Raw genomic sequence first — 19,694 nt, 5'->3', positions numbered from 1 at the left:
GGGCCCGGCCCACAGGCCGCGCGCTCCGGGCTACCTGCCGCAGCCGGGGAGCAGCACAGGCCGGGCACTCGCGGGGAGCACCAGCATCGCTCCAGGCCTGACATCAGATTTTTACAAATCTTAGCCCAAGTCAACCGACTCGAGAAGCTGATAGGGTAAACTACCATGCTCCCTTAAAAAAAAAAGGAGCTTTCCAAACACGTTCCATCATTTTAGACCCCATCCTGCTTTTTTTTTTTTTTAAAGCCACACTTCTAGTGTAGTAATTTATGCTGCAGCATTAAACCTGTAACTAAATGCTTTAAGGACACTTATTTAAATTACTCCTCCATTAAGTCAATTAAAATACTGCAATTTAGCCTAAACCAACAGGGAACGCCACAGAATTCAGACTGTTTTAACTGAAGCAACACAATGAGCCTGTGAGCACCAGACTGTGCTGCCAAGGCAGGGGCTGTACCTACCCCACCATTCTGCACCTGCGAGAAAAGCACTGACAAAAACCTCCACCTTTTCCCCACCCAAAGCGACACGACTGTAAGAGCTCATTTAGCCATGCAAGTGCAGCTTGTCCTTCATTGGGAAAACATACAGAAAAGCTTCATCATAGGACAACTGCAGTGACAACAAGGCTCTTTCAGTCACTGCCCATTGAATTTCCCATCTCTGGTCAAAACAAAGCAGATTTGGTTCTTAAAACCAAGCTTACATTAAGTTCTTCACTGCTAATAGTTTCCAAAAACTGCACCGTTTGGCTGACGAATGCTAACAGTATAACTAACTGCACTAAGTCAATCTTTCTCCTTTACTTTCCTCCCTGAATGTTAAGTGCAACCAGAATAATGAAATAATCTCTACACTGAAATTTCCATGTGTAACCAAAGTATTCAAGTTTTTGGTCACCACCTTTTAGAGGCATGCTAATATACACTTCAATGCGCTTTTCTTGGAAATAAGCACCATGTCATCAAATGAATTTCATTTTTTACCACATCTGAGGAAAATTCTGTTGCATAATTACACACTTTCCCCTGTAGTAAAAAAACCAAACAAACCAAAACAACAACCAAACAAACCAGCAGCAGACTGTCCATCTATGCAGAGAAATAAAATTTATTTAAATAATCTCTGATCTGGGTCTTCTTGTACAAAAACGAATTCTTCAAGCGGTGTTTGACAATTTGTTGGCCAACAGCTTCTCTCACATGTGTAAACTATAACAGTCCCAAATTCCACTGACAGATCTAAAAACAAAACAATAAAGGTACGTAATGTAAAGGTATGAAAAAGGACATAAGTAATCAATAATCACTATTGCTATAATTCAATCTTTGCCAATTCAGGAAGTATTTTTTCCTACTCAGTCTCCTACATACACAGCATTTCCTGATTTCAAAGACTTTAAAGCAAGCTGACTTAGAATTTTCAAAGAGCTGCTTGAGTGTCTGCAATCTTATCTGACAAAATTATTGTTTTCCAAGGCTTCACTTAAGAGGCACTAAAGACAAATCACTCCCAAGGCCACGGAATGATCTGTATTGCAGTTAAAGTTCACCGGTGAGCAAATGAAGCTGCAACCATCGTGACTCCATAAGCCAGAGTTATAGCTTAGTGAAATCTATAACAGAAACGGAGTAGAAGATAATCACTGCAGCTAAGCACATCTGTGCACGGGGTTAGCAAAAAACAATCTAAACTGCAGTTCACTAAACTTGACCAAGAAGGCGACTGTTTCTAGTATTCATTCAGCTAAATCAAAGGTCAACACCTGAATCACTCTGGAGCATGCTGACCAGCGCCGGCATGAGTTGAAATTCAAATATCCTGTTGCTTCCACAGTTACTGCAGGCTGGAATACCTTTGTCAAAGTTGGCTGGAGGACACGTTATGAATAAAGGCTGGCCACCCCAAGAGTACCTATGAGAAGAAAAGAAAGAAATTATCCTTTTTTTTTTTTTTTTCTTCTATCTGAATGTCACAGGAAAACAGACATGTTGGCAACAGTGTTCAAGATTCTCTGAAACCTCTGAATTTGCCTAAAGTAAAAAATATTCTTAGGAAAACCATGTGTATTATCTGGTACTATGAATAACTCATGGTTTGAACTCTGTTAGACTTTCATTCAGAATTAATTCCTCTTTCAGGAAAGTAATTGCTCTGAGGTAAATTCTGCTTTTGCTCTAGGAAAAGCAAGAGATTTATAAGAACCGAAGACTGCAGGGTCCTGAGGGATAATCACAAGAAGCTGCAGAAGAACTCAGGCTTCAAAACAAGTAATTTCTTACTCCAGTAACACCTCAAGGACTGAGACATAAGCAAATACAGTAAGGTTGTGAAACTTTAGAGGAGCAGATAGCCTTGGAAACCTATCACAACAGCACACCACTGTGTATTACAATTCCACCTCAAAACTGTCTCTTGAAAACCTCTATGCCTGGATTTCAGTGAGACTTCAAAGATATTCAGGTCTTACATTGAAGAAAGTCTCCCATAGCCAGATTTGGGGTCTCTGATTCTGTTTGCTTCTCATCCACTTCTACTTTGCATAAAAAAGACCAATCAGAGACTGAAGTCTGACATGCAGGCATGGCAACAGCCCTCTTAGCAATTTTTTAATTAAGAAATAAAAACATACATAAATTACCAATGAAATAGTTTATTTTGACGTACAAACAAGCCATGTCTATGCTCTGTATCTCCCTGTTACAACCAGATGATCAACATACCTTAGAATCTGTTCATGACACAAGGATATTCTTTTCATAAATTTATGAAATGTCTGGTCCCTGCTTTTGACTTCACTCTTCTCATATTTTTCATTTTGACCTTCACCTGCAAAACTATAAGAATTCGGTATGATAGGCATGCTTTAAATAAGCAATGGTTACTATACATTCATATCAAATTATACTAAATACACTGCAAGAAACCTATACATGTTAAATTAAGAGGCAACTCCTGTTAAAGGTTCTAAGTAAACATTTAGCTTCTAGATCTTCGGTTTCTGGTGGCTTACAACTACTAACAGTGTTTCAAACTACCACATGAGATTAAAATCCACAAGATACCAGCTTATTTTTTTTTTTAATATGAATAATTCCTTTAGTAAGTTCTCAGTTGTTATTTTAAATTTTGAATTAAGTGTAATTAAAGTTCTATAACTCTATAAAGGTCAACAAAACTCAAGCGGAACACCACTACTAACAAGCATTCTATGCAGACTCTGCAACTAACAGCAGCTTTACTTATCAAAAAATTCAATGTTGTCCACAATTCAGGAGAGGTCACTATACACATTAATATAATCAAAAGAGAAACGGTCTAGATGTCAGAGGTCACTGCGATCACCTAAGTTAACATTGAAAATATTTTCAGTAGCTATGTTCAAAAACTGTTTTTCAGATAACCTTTACAAAATCCTCAGGTGTCTTAACATCATCCCAGTCTCTAGTCAAAATCCCTGAGTAAATCAACTCTTAAAAATGCAATTGGAATACAACAAAAACTTTAGCCTTGTAAAGGAAAAAAATAAAGGACAAATTTTACAATATAAACTCATTCCATTTAGCATAAGATTTTGTCTAAAGCACACTGGTTTGGTTTCAGAGGTTGAAGGTCCACTACTCTATCTGGAGCCCTTGGAAGTTCCAGCTGCTCAGCCACTCAGAAACAAATGCATCTCTGAGTAGCTCAGAATTTTGACAAAAGTGGGCACACCGTTATGTTCTTCCAGCAAAGTTCTATATACCAATGATTCCTGAAGGAGCAAGTTATAAACAAAAAGCATCCAGATTTAGTCAGAGACCGGTTTAGATCAACAGTCAGCACTCAGGAAACTATGCAGTCCCTTCAGTTTCAGCATGAAATCCAGACCCGTTCTCACCTTTCTGACATCAACTGTTCCAAATCAACACCTTCTCTCTGCTGATACTCCTTCAATAGTTTATCTGCATGATCTGTATCAGGGAAACCAATGTAGTCTTCCTCATCCACAACACTAATGTAAAAGGGCTGGAACACAGGGGCTGAGCCAGCTGTGGCCACTGCCATTCCCTGGCTGACTGGAGAATGTGTATTCAGGGAACCTGATCCATCCGTAGTTTCAGACAAGCGAAGCTGTTGGAACTGGGATGCACACTCCACTTCTCTAGACAAGGAGCTGCTCACCACTTCATTTAAGCCAAGCAGCTGAAGGGAGGCACAAGCAGGAGATTCTGCTCCATCACAGGCTCCCCAGTCATCTGCTTCATCACACCAGTCCTTTGCAGCAAAGTTTGATTCTTGTTTCTGAGAAGAGCAAACAACAAAAAACCCACTCCAAACCATGAAGATGAGCAACCCTAATGCACTTCAAATACAATTCCATTAGTATAAGAGATAAGAGAACTAAAACCTTAACCTAATGCTTAGTGTTATTTTGCCTGTTCTCCTCACAGTGGTACTTACCAGCATACCCACGTTTACTTTTCACAACAGCACAGTTATGGCAAAAATACATCTCACATTGGAGAAACATAACAAGAATTCACTGGCTTTTTACATGGTGTTGCCACACCTTGGCTGCTGGCATGACCACCAGCAGCTAGTTTGGGTATGTTTATCTGAAGCATAGTTACCGCACTACAGGTAAGCTCATGGAGCAAACCATAGAAGTACATTATTAATATTTTTTTAAATCTATCATCATTTTAACAGCATAAGCTCATTTACCATAGACCAAAATTTCAGACTGCAAATGCACCAGCTGAAGAAACGCTTTCTACCTGTCACCACTAGTTTTCCTCCTCTTTCAATCTTCTTAAGCCAACATGCAGTTTTTCTTCACAAGTAAAAATACCAGATGTATATTAACAATTGAGTCAGATCAATTAAAACCCATGGTAATTAAAAAAAAAAATCTATTTAAATTAGAAAACAAAGAAAATGCCTTAAAGATCCAAATCTAAACACTATAGCCCATTCATTTGAAGTTGACAAATAATGTTTAGGTAGCTCAAGTAATTAAAGTATTAAGTATCAGTTTTGACCATACGGTTGGACTGCAATCACCGCTTTAAAACACCCCTGACGCAGGTCACAAACAAGGAATTCATCTTCCAGTAAATAACGTGTAGTACACGTGGCGTCAAAACCTCCACGACTGTGACTTCTCAAAACGAGCACACAGCTCAGCTGTTGGAGAAAGGTCACAGTTACCGAAACAAGTACATAGCAGTGTGAAACTCATCCAACTCTGCTGCATTTTTATCTGAAAACCTCCTCACCACTGCACTCCACACAGCACACCGAAACAAGAGAGAAGGCCGTTTGCTGGTCATACCTGCTTTACGCTGTCGTTTTGCGTCTCCTTTCCTTCTGCCTGCAAATGCTGGGAGCGCAGCACCTTCCAGCTTCCACCCGCCGTATAAAGAAAAGGAGACGTGAGAACAGACGGACCGAGCCCAGCCCGCTCAGGACTCACACCGCAGAGCGCGTCCTCACCTGCGGGCCGCTCCCCAGCAGCCCCTCCCGGCGCAGGCGAAGACGTTGGCGAGGCGGTGGAAGGGAGACCCCTCCAGCGGGCAGTACACCTGCACCAGGTGCGCCAGCGCCCTCCCGCACACCCCGCAGCACGGAGCGCCCGGCCGCACGGAGGGCGCCCAGTCCTGAAAGACCAACAACAGCGCGGGCACGGCTGGAGATGCGCCCGGCACCGCCTCCGGGCCGAGAGCCCCTCAGGGCAAGGCCCCGCCGCCGCCCTCCCCCCGGCCCGTCCCTACCGCGGAGCCGCCCAGCTTGCTGATGGCCCAGGACGGGGCCTGGCCGCCTCCTCGGCACGGCCCCACCATAGCGGCGTCGCGCAGCCCCAGCAGCACCGGCCGCCCCGCCGCCATCGCAGCACCGCCCCGCGCCGCTACGGCACCCGCCAGCGGACACGCGCCGCCAGACCGCCCGCCCCCACGCCCCGGCACCGCGCGCTGGCGGGGACGTGCGTGTGCGCATGCTCGCCAGGCCGGGCAGGGCTGGGAGCGGGGTTTAGGCGGGTGTGCGGGGACGTTCCGCTTCTAAACAAAGCTCGTCCCGCAGTTCAGGGTCGGTCTGCGGGGTCTGAGCCCCTCGTCTGCCGCGTGGCCGGCGGGAGGCAAGGGGACTGCAGCGGGAAGGGCGCTGCGCAGCGCGTGGGTGCCGCTCTGTTTCGAAACCGATGGAGTCGAGACGAACTGGGCCCCAGCGCATGTCCCAGACAGAGAAGGTCACGGAAGAGCATCAGCCCCGTGCTCTACAAGAATACTAACATTTCTTATTTTACTGGAAATGTTTCTATCTTAACGGTGCTCAAGTATCAATGATGAGTAAAGAAATTACGTAGCAAACCCAGGTACCTGCCAAGAAGGGCTGTCCGAGCACAAAACCGACATCATCTGCATGATCTGTGTTTACAAAGTTTGAACGTCTGGGTGAGCTAGGTCGGTGCTGAAATTTGTAGAAGTACAGTGGATTGTCCAATAGACAAATAAATCACGTAATCAAAACCCAGAGCTGGAGCTTCAGCGTTCCTTGTTAAAGCTCCGCTTGGAAGCAAGAGGTTTGCAGGAGCTCAAAGGGGAATTACATTGGTATCTGCTCAGGCGCTACCCGTCAGCAATGCCTGCTGTTTTCCGTATGTGGAAATCACTCGCATAAAGAAAACGAAATACCCTTATTGTGAGTTTCCACTGAATTGTCTCAAGCTCCTTCCATTCCCTTCTGGGTTAGATTGTTCTCCTCAGGCACATGGAGCATCTCCCAGAGCCTGGGAACCAGCCGCAGGGACCCTGAACGGATAGAGCCTCTGCAGAGCCTGAACTGCAACCTAACGCGCCCCTACCTCTGGCCCTTGGTTCAAGGACATGGCAGTACACGGCGGAATTCCGCTGCAGTGTCTGTACCCAAGAAAATGGAGGGGGAAACAAAGAGGAGACGAGTGCATGTCTGAGGTACCAACCCTCACTAGATAAAAGCCAGTTACCACATTAACATTGCCTCTTACTGTGAAAGACTGTGTGCTCTTTAATATTGAATGCTATGTTTTTGCCAATCTTTTTGCAAAAAAGGAGGCTTTTTCAGCACCTGCAGAGTAAAAACAATGTATTCTGAGAGCTCCTGTGCACCTGAATAGTTACTAAATCAACACAGAAATAAAAGGCATTATATGCATCTTACGGTTGGAAGCAGAAATGCAAATTCATGGTTGATGAATCCTATTATGTACAGGACTGCACTGATCCTTTTTTCAGCTACTAGCAAGGATGGGTTTTTAGGGAAAAATACACCATCCATAACTGCATCAGTAAAGAGAGGATACTGGAGAAAAAAAGTACTCTTTCATTATTTACCTTTTTTTTCCCCCTTTTTTTTTAATCTTCCCCCCGCCCCCCCTGTTATTTACCTGTTATCTCTGCCGCTTGCAGGGGGGTTGGACTAGATGACCTTTAAAGGTCCCTCCCAACCCAAACTATTCTATGATTCTATGATTCCGTTGGTTTTGCTTGAAAAGATAATTCAGCTTTCTTAGTATTGACCTAAAGAAATCACCCAAGCGACCTATTTTTGGTTATAGCATATATTATGTCAAATGTAACCAAGTTTCAGACCTTGTTCTGAGTTTCTTTTATGTAATTTAAGTATTGCACAAGAATTTAATGCTGAATGCTCAAGACAGAGAGTGACTTGTTAAGCAGTTTCTATCTCCAGCTTTTTAGCGCTGGAAGAGTAACAGGGTCAAAATAGGCTTACGTAGTAAGATTGCAAGAGAGTTATGTTTACCATCTCTTACTGAACCACTGCAGCTGAATTAGGTTTTTCACAGCCAGCGTAGTTGCAATTCTCTGCGATCAGTGTAACAAAAGACTGACAATTTTCTTACAGTAACTACGCTACTTATCCTCTGGGGGAAGTACTTCAGCAACTGAGTCACAGTGAACAGCCATCAGCTACACTGTGCAGGGAGCTAAGTGATTTTGCAGAACCCCAATTCCTTCCATCACGGCTGAAGACCAGAGATATGTTCCACGCACAATACTTAGTATTTGTAAGTTTGAACAGAGCAGTATCATAAATCGTTCTGCAAATGGCTTTTCTTTTTCCACAGGAGGCATCAACGTGTGGAAAACTACATATTAAAATGTCAATAATAATACTGAATACCATAAAATTACTAAAACGTGGACAGCATACATTGTAAAATTACTTACTTTACCTGGTTGTTCAGGACGCTCAGCTCTCCAAGTTGTGGCTCCACTCTCTGAGACAGCCCTGTGGAACAAGCCCTTGGCCAGAGGAGAGATGACCTGAGAAGCGGGAACGGCACATAACAAACATACTTGGTCACTGACTTAGACAGACAACTATAGAAATTCTGTGTAATTAATACATTTTTAAAAAAGATTAGGTGTTCTTTTGACAGAATGTGAAAACAGAACAGCAGTAGTTCCTGCTGGATATTATCAACTAAATATACTGCTAAGAATTTCTTCAAATACGGGTGCACAGCACGTACACTTGTATTTAATGGATACGTACTGTTACCTTGAGCCAAACTGGGTAACTATACCAAGTGACCATTAGTATTACAGGTATAAAATAAAAGGCAGTTTGGAGCGTAATGTAGGAATCTACTGCTTCAGAGTGACTGTTGTGGCCCTAGTATTATTCCTTTCTCAGCCTTTTGAAAGCATACCAGTCTTGCTATGTATTTGGGGTTTTAAAGTAGACAGATGGACAGAACACTTCTCCTCACACAGTCATAAACGACTTTGTTATCATATGTGCCTGATAAAATGACAGGGCTCACTTTTCCATTCACAAACATGTAATTTTTTCTGTCTTGTTTAAGAGAGTGATTTTTGTGAACCTCCAAGGACAGAAGCACTGATTCCACAAACCAACCAATAACAGAGTTAATGGCTATTCCAGATCAAAACGGGGAAGGAATAAAATTCCCAGTGGGCCCCACATGCCACATTAAAAAGTGCGTGACAGAACTAACAGTATGGTTGAACACTTGCTACAATTGGCTGTTACTTCAAGATGGGTTTTGGCAAGTAGTGGGAACAACTAGTGTGTTTTGCAAGTTACGGGGAAAAGGCACAAAAGGGGATAGCCAGGCAGAAGCTCAGTAAAGACGACACTGCTCGAGGTCCACCAATGTGCAAAAGGAAGCCCAAGTGAACCCAAAGCTGAGGAGGGAGAAGACATCCTCAAGAAATCAACAGCTGCAGGCAGGAACTTGGGCTGCCAATGCGTCACTGTGACGGCCCCTCCTGGGAAGAGTACCCCCAGACTGTGGGACACTGTGGGAGATGAGAGGGTGAGATTCACACCGGTTAAGTGGATAGTTCGAGCTAATTTCTTCCTGTTTGCTTATTGTTGCGAGTAGAGTTGTTACAGATTCTTGGATGCTTACATTCTGTCTTCTTTTGTGCCTGGCAAGTGTATCTTGCTTGTCATGTAACTTTGCAAAAAAGCCACTCCGCTACTTGTGTGCCCTGTAGCATTCCAGATATGCCAAAAATGTGGTCACAGCTGCTAGCACCCTTGAAAGGAGGAAGACTGCGGATACATGCTTTTCATGTCAGCCAGTCTTCCCTTTGTGGGCCCACGGACAATGCTGAGCTGACAACATGCAGTGAAAAACATCATACTTTGGTCTCCCCTCTGTCTTAGTGAACGCCTCGTCCCTCCAGCCAGTGAACTGAGAATTCTTTGCCAGGAAGGGCTGAAGAACAGATAAGCACACCACACAGTAGTCTGTAAAAACCCTAGAGCCTTGAGACTCAGGTCCTGCAAAGAAAGATGGAAAATTCATATCTGGCTTCTCAAGTGTAATTTAACGTCTTGGAATTAGCCTGTATCAGTTAAGTAAAAGAAAAGGAAGTTCCAAAAAATCAAAAGCAACATTTATTTGTAACTGTTTACAAAACAAGAAAACTAGTGCAGATTTTCTGTCCTCATTTGTGCGATGTCAAGTCCATCTCACGGATGTTTTGTGATGAATGCTCTGCTCCCTACAAGCTATTTCCAATTAAAGACAGCAGAAAGAGGCTGTAAGAATAACAACTGACAATTCTGAAAACAAGAGGGGAATAAGCATATGACATATTCTGACACTTATTACATATTCTGTGTAGATACTTTCTTCCAGATTTCAATATATTTGTCTGTTTTCCTCATTCCTTCTTCTCGCAGGAGCATTATCCAGTTTTGATATCCACTGAGCAGATCCCATGGTCTTTTTGAGCCTGAAAGATTGTGGACTTTTTCTGCTTGCTTCGTTAAATGGTAATTTTTAGTCCCACAAACATTCCAAATTTCCCTTGATTCTCTCCTTTCACAGTGAGCATGACAACAGATTACAAAATAGGGAGCCAGAAGGTTATTTTTAAACTCTACATCCTGTCAAACTAATCTTCTTTGACTTTACTGCGGGTTTGAAAAGCAAACTGTACCCTCCACAATTCTTATAAATCTGTGCGTTCTCCCCTTTGATTGACCACTTGTTTTGTCAGCTGTATCCAAAACTCCATTTTGCCTTCTTTCAATTTCTTTGCAGCCTTTTGCATTAGATCTATTTCCAGGTACCTTTCCTCCAGATCATACTGAGGCCAGTGGACCAAGCCTTCTCCGTTGGGATTTCTGGAAATAATGTAATAAAAAGTTAGCTTTCCATTGGCCTATCTGTTGTGCTCTGACTGCTCAAGCTGAGAGCATTTCAGAAAACCAACAAGAGCTCAGGTTATGTGGTTCTAGTACCTGAAGAGTTGGATGTTTTTTTATCAAAATGCTCATCAGTGGAATAGCAAACATTTAATAATTGCCGTTACTTTAGGATCTAAAACTCCATTGCAGAGGAAGTAATAGCTCTTGGAATTTTTTTTCTTTGTTGGTCTGCAGGTTCATTTAAAAGGTTTTTCTTGCAATCATCAAGAATAGAAATAATTTGCTTCAATATTTATCTTAAATTCTGCCAAGTTTGTAGGAACCACCATGTAAGTATTGCTGTTACGTTTAATAGCCACGTTGTTATGTTTAATATTGCTGTTACGTTTAACAGTACAGACAAAACTTGAGCTGTAATTAGCATTATGGTTCTCACCCATTTCTAGCAAAGTTAGTCCAGTATTTCATAACAGTTCTGCTAAGTTGATTTTCTTCTTCCGTAGCATTCCCTGCAAAGTGAGAGTTGAAATGGCAACATTAAAAACTGAAGAACTGAAAAAAGTAGCAGCTATATAAATTCAAATGAACTTTAATCAGCTCTACTTGTTGCTCTGAGCTATGGGAGTTTTACCTGAGCAGAGCTCTAGGAGAGAACGGCAGATGAATAATTTTGTGACTAGTAACTGCTACTAAAGACAGAAAAAGCTTCTGTGGATTTCAGTGTTTCTAAGAGGAAAAGTCTATTCTAAAAGCCCTACAGTAAGCAAAATTAATAATCATGTTGTTTTGAAAGGAATACTTCACCCGCTAAGAACGGCTTTCCAAAGACAAAGGCAATCTCATCTGCATGATCTGCTTTTACAAACTCTGGTACAACACCGTTTGCTGAACTTGGTCGATGCTGAAATTCATAAAAGTAGACTGGGTTGCCAGCATCTAGTAGAAGATATACAGAGGAGGGTTAGTTTGAGAGTTGAAGGTACCTGCCACCAAAGAGGATAAACTTTCATTACAAGCTCTTTTGATAAACTGAAAACACTATCAGTTCTTTGGATAAACAAGTGTGATGCATACAGTCCACAAACACATCTGAGTTCCATTTAGATGGAATTCTAAATTTCTTCTAATAGCTGCTGAATTAGAGACTCACCTCTGTGGTATCTAGCCACTTCAATGGCTGGAAGAACAAACCAAGAGTCTCCTAGTGCATCCAGAAGGCCATCTCGCACCTGAGCACGGGTTGCTGCCTTCCCTATGTATTCCTTGTATACTCGATCAACAACTTGAGAAGTAACACTCTGAAACGAACAGCAGAAATACTTAGAATGACGGTGAATATTATGAAGAGTAACAGCACTAACTGAGTGTGCCGTCTGCGTGTCCCTGGCTAAGCCCCAAACGTTACGTTCTTTCAGAGAAAATCCTCAGCTGCGCCAGAGCGTGGCTCAGAGCTCAGAACTGGGAGTTACACAGCTACCGGATATAGATGTTCTCAGGGAAAGAGGTTTGCACGATCTAAAGATCAAACATCTTTAGATAAACATCAGTCAGTGATGCCGATAGATACGGTAGTCTGTTCTCACTTCTGTGGAAATAACCCTCCTAAGAGAAAAGACATCCTGTTGGATTTCACAAAATTAATTTCTTGTTGTAGATGGCCATACTTTACTCCCTCTCAGAACAAGCCTGGGCTCTGCCTTTCCAAGTTCATGACGGATGTCTGTGACACTGAATGATCCAACGCAAGCACCGGCCATCTTTATAAAGTCCTTAATTCTTACCTGTTAATCTGCATTTTTCTATATTTAGTAGTTTCAGGAGATCACAAAGGAACCAGAAGGCTAAGAGGTTTGTAAAATTACAGAGAAGCAAAAACTCAAGATACGTAAACATAGGCGTCTCAGTGCCATTTTAAACATCTCGGGTCATCCTTTCTAGTCTTTAGCTACTGCTTCACAACGGTGTGTTCTACGGGTCTTGTGTCATACTTGCTAGTACCATGCGTGTCTTGCATAACTTGGCTATCTAAAATGTCACAAGAGATCTGTATTTAGGTACCTGAATCACTCCTGGATTTCCACAGAACTCCCTTTAAAAAAGAGTGGCATTTAGGATAGAAATTTGCAGTGTATTTTCAGTTGCCACTGGCATCACGTCTGCTGCCCATTACTGCCCCATGGTAGGAAGCTGGCAAACAGAACAAAGTTTGCCTCTAAAACATACCCCTCCAGGAGTACAAATCTAGAACCAGACCAGTGAAGAAGCAGCTCTGGGTTATTCTGAAAATCGTCTCTTACCTTAAGTGGTATTGCTAAGGAGCTCTGTAAAACTTGACGTGCAACGTCTTCATCCAGACCATCCGTGTAAGCAGGAAATTTCATTATCTGCATGATACAGAGAATCATATTTATTAGAAAATGTTATATTAACAAAATGGTATATAAATGATGACATTATAAGTGTCTTACTGAAGGAATTATCCATCCAAATTCGCAGTTATTTATTCCTATTATATATGGGGCTTCATTGATTGCTTTTTCAGATAGTAATTGCCTGGGACTCTTTGGAAAAAATACACCATCTGCAGTTGAACTGATGAACAGGTGAGGCTAGAGAGAAAAAAAAAATGAAAGCTTCATTAATACACAAATTTTGCTTCTAGAAAAAGATTTCAGATTTTTACTGTAGTTCCAAAGCAAAATAAATTAAGTGCCAAGTAAAAATATAAGAAGTAATAGTATTCAAACCACCTTTAAATTTTCTCTGACAAGTTTAGTGTTTAATGGCTTTAAACTGGAAGAGAGTAGGTTTATGTTAGACATAAGAAAGAAATTATTTAGTGTGAGGGTGGTGAGGCACTGGAACAGGTGGCCCAGAGAAGCTGTGGATGCCCCATCCCTGGAAGCGTTCAAAGGCCATGTTGGACGGGGCTCTGAGCGACCTGGTCGAAGGGAAGGTGTCCCTGCCGATGGCAAGGGGGGTTGGAACTAGATGATCTTTAAGGTCCCTTCCAACCCCAACCATTCTATAATCCTATGATTTTCTGCGTTAGGGAGAAGATTGTGTTAAGATTAACATTATATTTTTAATGTTTGTGAAAAATAGGTGATGACATCCAATTTACATCCCTTATTATGGATGTGTGGAGCAGTAGTGGAAAAACTAACTTCTGTGTTGAAACTGCAGGGCAACGTGAAAGCCAGCACTATGACAAGAAATTTTAAGTAGCATATAATATATTATATTAATTAATTTTCAGGATCTCCAGGAGAAACTGGGACATTGCATACACTCTTTTCCTTCCTCTGTTAGAGCATGACAGCAAAACACAAGTAGTTCAAAGTCCCTGCAGAATGAAGGGGAAGTGACCTGTTCACATATTTCAAGCGAGGTATAGCATAACCACAGCGTTGTCAAACCCTGAAAAGGCCAAGAAGGTCAGATGTTACATTCACTTCAAGTTCTCCTAATATTACAACCCACAAATAGCATACTCTGTTCTGATAGAACTTGAAACGTCTTTTAAATGCCAGAAGTAAAATTTCACCTACCATTTTTATTGTTATCTGTACTATCTCTTCTTCTGTTTTTTCTCTTAAGCATTCAACTATTGCAGCTGAATTGGATTTTTCACAGCCGGAGGCAATGGCAATTCTCTGCAATCAAAAAAAACAAACACTCACTTTTTCATATACTTCCTGCAGAAGGCTCTGTGTGCCACCGAGCCTGAGAGTCCAGCACAGGGGGAGTCTAAACTTCTGCACAAGGATCGTTGAAGCCAGACATGTTTCAGCTGCAGAGGTAGAGAACAGGAAGCCCTCATAACCCTTCCCGCTGTGGGCTGAGCAGAAAAACAAAACATATACCTCCAAAATATTTTGATATAGAAATAGACCAAGATAGTCATTCTAGCAAATAACATGCTGGGCTGAGAGGGCAAGATGACATAAAGAAGTGAGAGTGATGCACAGTCAGAATAGAACCATGTAGATGGTTACAAAGAGCACATTATACCACTCTTGATGATGTCTTTTTGGGTGGAGTAACAGCTGTCGTTAGAGAGACAGAGCTCATTATAATGTTGCCTTTTTTTATATCCCAAATCTAGATTGCTGGAAGTTGTTTCTTGTAGTTGGAAAAAAAAAACTGAGTTGAAGTCAGTCAGCTCTTCTTTTCAAATATAAACATATTGAATAGTCTCCTTTATTTGCACACAACAGGCATCAAACAGAAGGGGAAGAGAAGAGTATTCAGGATCTGGTGCCACTATCCAGCCAAAAATTATAACTCAACTTTTCTTGAAGACAGTACATGTTATAGTATTCCTTTACATTTCACAATTCTTCCCTGCCTCCTCTCTTCACTTCCTTAGTCTTTCACATGCTCAGGCATATTTGGGTATTGTAAAAGCAAAGCATCATTAAACATGTATTTTTTGCACACAGAAATAGTGTCCTTAATGACTGTGGTTGTAGTTTCACAAGAAAAAAAATTCTGGTTTTACATTTTGGAATAAACTGTTTAAGATATGCAAAACTATCTGGAAACATAATTAAAAATAACCCAAAATACCCACTTTTGCTTCCTCCTCAGGTTGGTCAGTGAACAAAAGACTGATTGCAGTACCACTCTCTGAAATGGCCTTATGGAACAAGCCCTTTGCCAGGGGAGATAAGACCTGTAAAAAAGCATGAGTAAGCATTACAAGCATGACAAGCATTATGTTCTGACTATTAACTTAGAATTTCACTATCAAGAATTGCCATTTGAAACATTTTGGAAACAACTGTCAGAAGACTGTTATTCTGTAGCCTCTGATCATAGTTAGCTATGCCAAGGACTTTGGCAGCACTGTCAGAGGTAAGGAGCTCATGCCTGCCTTTTCCCCTCCCATAGCACCTTGCTTGAATGTGGATGGTGGCTTTTTTTTTTCTTAAGTAATCTAAATACAATATTACTGTGAACTTACAAGAGCAGAAACGCTGATTCCTCCTGCAGATTCTCCAACGATAGTGACGGATCCTGGATCTCCTCCAAAACGTATGATGTTCTCCTGAATCCAGTGAAGAGCTGCTACTTGATCCAAATACCCCCAGTTACCTCGAGCATGCTTATCACTAGTGCTGCAGAGAAAGAATAGATTTGTGTAAATGCTCAATGCAAGCTCTGCACCTCTGCCCCCACTCAGCTTTTTCACATCTTCTCTTCTCTCTTTTTTTTTCTGTTTTCCCCTTCTTAAGTATGTTATCACAGAGGCGTCATCACGGGACATTCTGCTACCCATCGGCTCGGCCTTGGCCAGCAGCAGGTCCGCCCTAGGCCCGGCCGAGTGCCCTGAACAAAGGGGAGCGACTTCTAGCAGTTTCCTACAGAAGCTACCACCTTAGGCCCCCCCTCACTAACAAAACCACAACAACATCTCTTCACAAAGGCTTTGCACACATCATTTTGGAAATCATTTAGGTAAGATAAAATATCTTACCTAAAATATCCAAGAATACCTAATCTGTACTGAATTGTTACAACCACCACATTGTCAAAGGCCGCTAATGCTGAACCATCGTACGATGAAGCTGTTCCAAAAAATAAGCCACCTCCGTGGATCCAGACAAAGACCTGGAAAGACAAGACCAGAAACAACCTAGCACAGATAAGAGCTCCCCGTCATAACAACTGAATATAAACCAAAAGGGAATATTTTGTGCTGTTTCACTCCTGACTTTTTCAGATTACATTGCACAAATGGTAGAAGTCTTTTGAATACGAGGCCTGCAGTCTCACAAAAATGGCACGGATTCTATCAAATACTTACATTGTACCAGTGCCCCGTGACTTTTCACAGATTATTTAGAGGAAATCAAACATTACTCAGCTAAAATGGCAATAAAATTTTATTTGTAAAATAGGATTTTGTGTATCTTTTAAACCTCAGCAAGTACTTAGTGGGGCAAAGAACGTAACTTGATCATCATCCCAAAACCGCACCTGCAAGTCTGCATATAATACAGGTCAAAGGTTTGCTGTGAAATAACTTTGCTAGAGGTTTTATGATTTTCTTACAGGCAGCTTCTCCTCTTTTTCTGCAGAAATGGGTGTATACACATTCAGGTATAAGCAATCTTCGGACACTTGGAGAGGAACTTTTTCTTTCCTATTAGTAATCATATCCGAAAAATACTGTCCTTGTACTTTATCCTGTAGACACCTGAATAAATAAAAAAATAACAAGCAACAGAAATAATAAAACCTCAAAGCCACAAAGTGTGGCTTTTTTGTACTTCCACAACAAAGTGCAAACCAGAAACCAATCTCTAGTGGATTTCTAGATTGTTGGCAACAGAAAACATACAGTATTTTTTCCCTTTTAATATACTTTCTTCTTTTGACCTGGCATTAAGGAGATCTGTGAAAAGGAGCCATAGCCTACAGCAGTACCCAGTGACATTGCATGTTTCAAAATATTGTGGAAATGTACCTGCAAATACATATGTAACTATCAGTTACTTCAATGAAAACACTAATTAATTATTTTACATCTTCAATAGCTTTTTATATTGTAACAGTAGGTATTTGGCTTGAGGCACTCAGCAAGCAGTTTATAAAAGACGTCTTTAGAAATGCATCCATTTTAACAGTTGCAGGTGGCAACGAGATGGCCCCAGGGAACTTATCTCTGTGACTTTTCATTGCCTGGTACATCGGTGTCCTGGAACTGCATATAATCTAAACTACTAAAAAAGATCAATGGTTTTGTCATTGTCTTACATTGGTGGGTAGGAAGTGGCGTCTCTGACACCTTCCCAGGGCTCTGGTGGCTGGGGTTCAGAAAACCTCAGTGGTCCAACGGGAGGCTTAGCAAAAGGAAGTCCCAAAAAGACATTTACACTCCTCTCAGCTGCATCGACTTTGAATTGGTATCCTCGGACACTCCCGTATTTGGTCACCACTTCTGGTTGCTCTGCTTTTTGTCCTGGGGGATGTGAGCACAAAATCACATAATTGATCTATTTCTGAGTAATTGCCAGATTTCTAAGAGCTTTACCTAGTTAAATATACACCTTCTCTTTGCTTAAACTATTGATTTTCATACATAAGGCTTCAACAAACTCTAACGAGTATAGCTGACATTATTTCTGCCTTCGTTCTGATCGGCTTGTACGTATAATCTCCCTCAGGTATGGCTTAAGTATTCTCTTACTATCCACACACATCAGTAATTGCATCTGGATCTTAATCCTTTTAGGTTGTTAGTTGAAAGTCCAATAGATTGCTCTCCTTAAGAAAAGGCATTTCCTTTTTTAAGAAAAGATCCGTGAATACACAAACTGTATTTGGGACCCTTGATAGTACGTACAGCCCAAAGGAAAAGCTTCCAACATACCTGAGAATAGTCTGGCCTAAACAAGTACTCTTAACTTTCAGGTAAGGTTAGTTTTCAGATTGGTGTGAAAGTTCTCAACACCAAATTACAAATGCGGTTCAGTGGTCTGCCCTGCCTCAGCAGACAAGATTTTGGGACAGGACTTTCATTGTGCTCTTTGCAAAAAAAGACAAATAACTGCAAGCAGACACAGTATTAAGAACTATTTGCTATTCAGACTCAATTTCTACGCAGCAAGGTTGGGTGCTCAGGTCCTCCAACAAAGCTGGGGTTCCCCTAGGTGAGCAAGCTGCACATGTGCTCTGTCTCCCTACAGAAAGCAATAGGAAAAAACACTTCTGAACCTTACCGGTAGCTACAAGCACTGTGACTCCAATGGTGAGAAGCAAGGACAGCAGCAATGTGTCCTTTCCCGTGGCCATTTTGCGAGCTAGTCACATATTTACTTCCTCAGTGCGCTGCCTTATATACTCTGAGAGGTGCAACTGTTATGCAAGGCAAACGCTCATGGGGAAAAGCCGTACTCTAGCTGTGAGCCCAGCTGGCTGTGGGCCAGCGGGAGCGCACAGGGACAGCGAGACCTGCAAGGTTCACACCAGCTCCCTAGTGCTCCTTCTAAATCCTACTCAAAACCTCAGGCATCAACTGTGTGCTTTAAAATGCTTTGAAAACAGTCTCCTGTTACACCAGGAGGCTTCTCCTGCTGCTGTAACACCACCATCATTTACAATGAAGTTAGGATTTCCTTACACTACGCAGTGAACAGACCAGGAAGGGAACTACACTTTTACTTTACTACAGCTGTTTACTTCACTTTAGTATTAATATGTCAATGTAGGGAACACGCAATATAGCCAAAACAAATAGCAAAATCCAAAACAATACTCCTGAAAAATGTGTTTCTGCTGAAGTAAAAGTTGAGGGATTTTTATTCTCACACAGGATATTTTTTGACAAAAGCAGTAGTAGAAAAACCTCAGCTTTTCCTGCAGGGTGGATCCTCCACCTGTCGCTCAGGAATGTCTGTTTGGTATCTAACACAGTAAATGACTTTTGCAACGCTGAAGAGAGGATTTTACAGCTTTTGTCTTGTGGCAACAGTATTAAAGGATTTGGGTGGTATCTATACATTTAATGCCTCTGAAAAATCAGGAGGGTTTATGGCCTCTTGTGTGAACTCACATCTATCTTTGGAGCATGATATGAAAAAGAGGGAAGGAAGAGCTGAATACAAATAAAATACATTTTCTGCCCATAGTAACTAAGAGGTTGTGTTAGTTTTATGTAAGCTTTGGGCTCTGCCTTTTTTTTTTTTTTTTTTGGCAAGGCTAAGTAGCTCTTGCCCAAGAAAGGCTATTTTGCAATTTTGTATCATAGGAATTCTCAGCTGTCAGAATCAGCATTTCTATAGATTAAATTTCCTACTTGCACCTCTTGTTTTCAGATAAGTGGGCCCTAAAGATCCACAGTCACTAAATTAGTTCAGCACCTTTATTATTCACCTAGTAGTCCTGTGTACTACAGCTGTGCTTGTGTACTTACTCCAAACCTTCCTAATATATCTACACAGGTGTGATTTACAGCCCTTGTAGGTAAATCCTGGTCAGCTTTAAACTGGACTTCTCAGGGAGCAAAC

The 19,694-nt window shown here is 41.6% G+C and overlaps 2 protein-coding genes across 2 annotated transcripts; both read right to left on the bottom strand.

Annotated features, from left to right (window-relative positions):
- Window positions 1-1,092: 1,092 nt before the first annotated feature.
- On the bottom strand, window positions 1,093-5,883 carry PDCD2L (programmed cell death 2 like). Its single transcript, XM_086758393.1, has 7 exons — window positions 5,760-5,883; window positions 5,482-5,645; window positions 5,321-5,390; window positions 3,884-4,287; window positions 2,727-2,840; window positions 1,769-1,917; window positions 1,093-1,244 (listed from the first exon to the last, which is right to left on the bottom strand). Exons 1-7 carry the CDS (start codon window positions 5,871-5,873, stop codon window positions 1,114-1,116), a joined length of 1,146 nt encoding a protein of 381 aa, XP_086614519.1. The 5' UTR covers window positions 5,874-5,883; the 3' UTR covers window positions 1,093-1,113.
- A 4,012-nt stretch (window positions 5,884-9,895) lies between these two features.
- LOC147599091 (fatty acyl-CoA hydrolase precursor, medium chain-like) lies at window positions 9,896-18,480 on the bottom strand. The gene is made up of 13 exons (XM_086758454.1): window positions 18,408-18,480; window positions 17,443-17,647; window positions 16,738-16,882; window positions 16,160-16,293; window positions 15,647-15,800; window positions 15,254-15,355; window positions 14,229-14,333; window positions 13,146-13,286; window positions 12,975-13,061; window positions 11,828-11,975; window positions 11,482-11,613; window positions 11,114-11,186; window positions 9,896-10,653 (listed from the first exon to the last, which is right to left on the bottom strand). Exons 1-13 carry the CDS (start codon window positions 18,478-18,480, stop codon window positions 10,479-10,481), a joined length of 1,674 nt encoding a protein of 557 aa, XP_086614580.1. The 3' UTR covers window positions 9,896-10,478.
- Between the last annotated feature and the right edge of the window lie 1,214 nt (window positions 18,481-19,694).

Source organism: Chlamydotis macqueenii, chromosome 13 (genome assembly GCF_036417535.1).
Source record: "Chlamydotis macqueenii isolate bChlMac1 chromosome 13, bChlMac1.mat, whole genome shotgun sequence".
Lineage (NCBI taxonomy): Eukaryota > Metazoa > Chordata > Aves > Otidiformes > Otididae > Chlamydotis > Chlamydotis macqueenii.
This window is presented reverse-complemented; position numbering and strand designations above follow the sequence as displayed.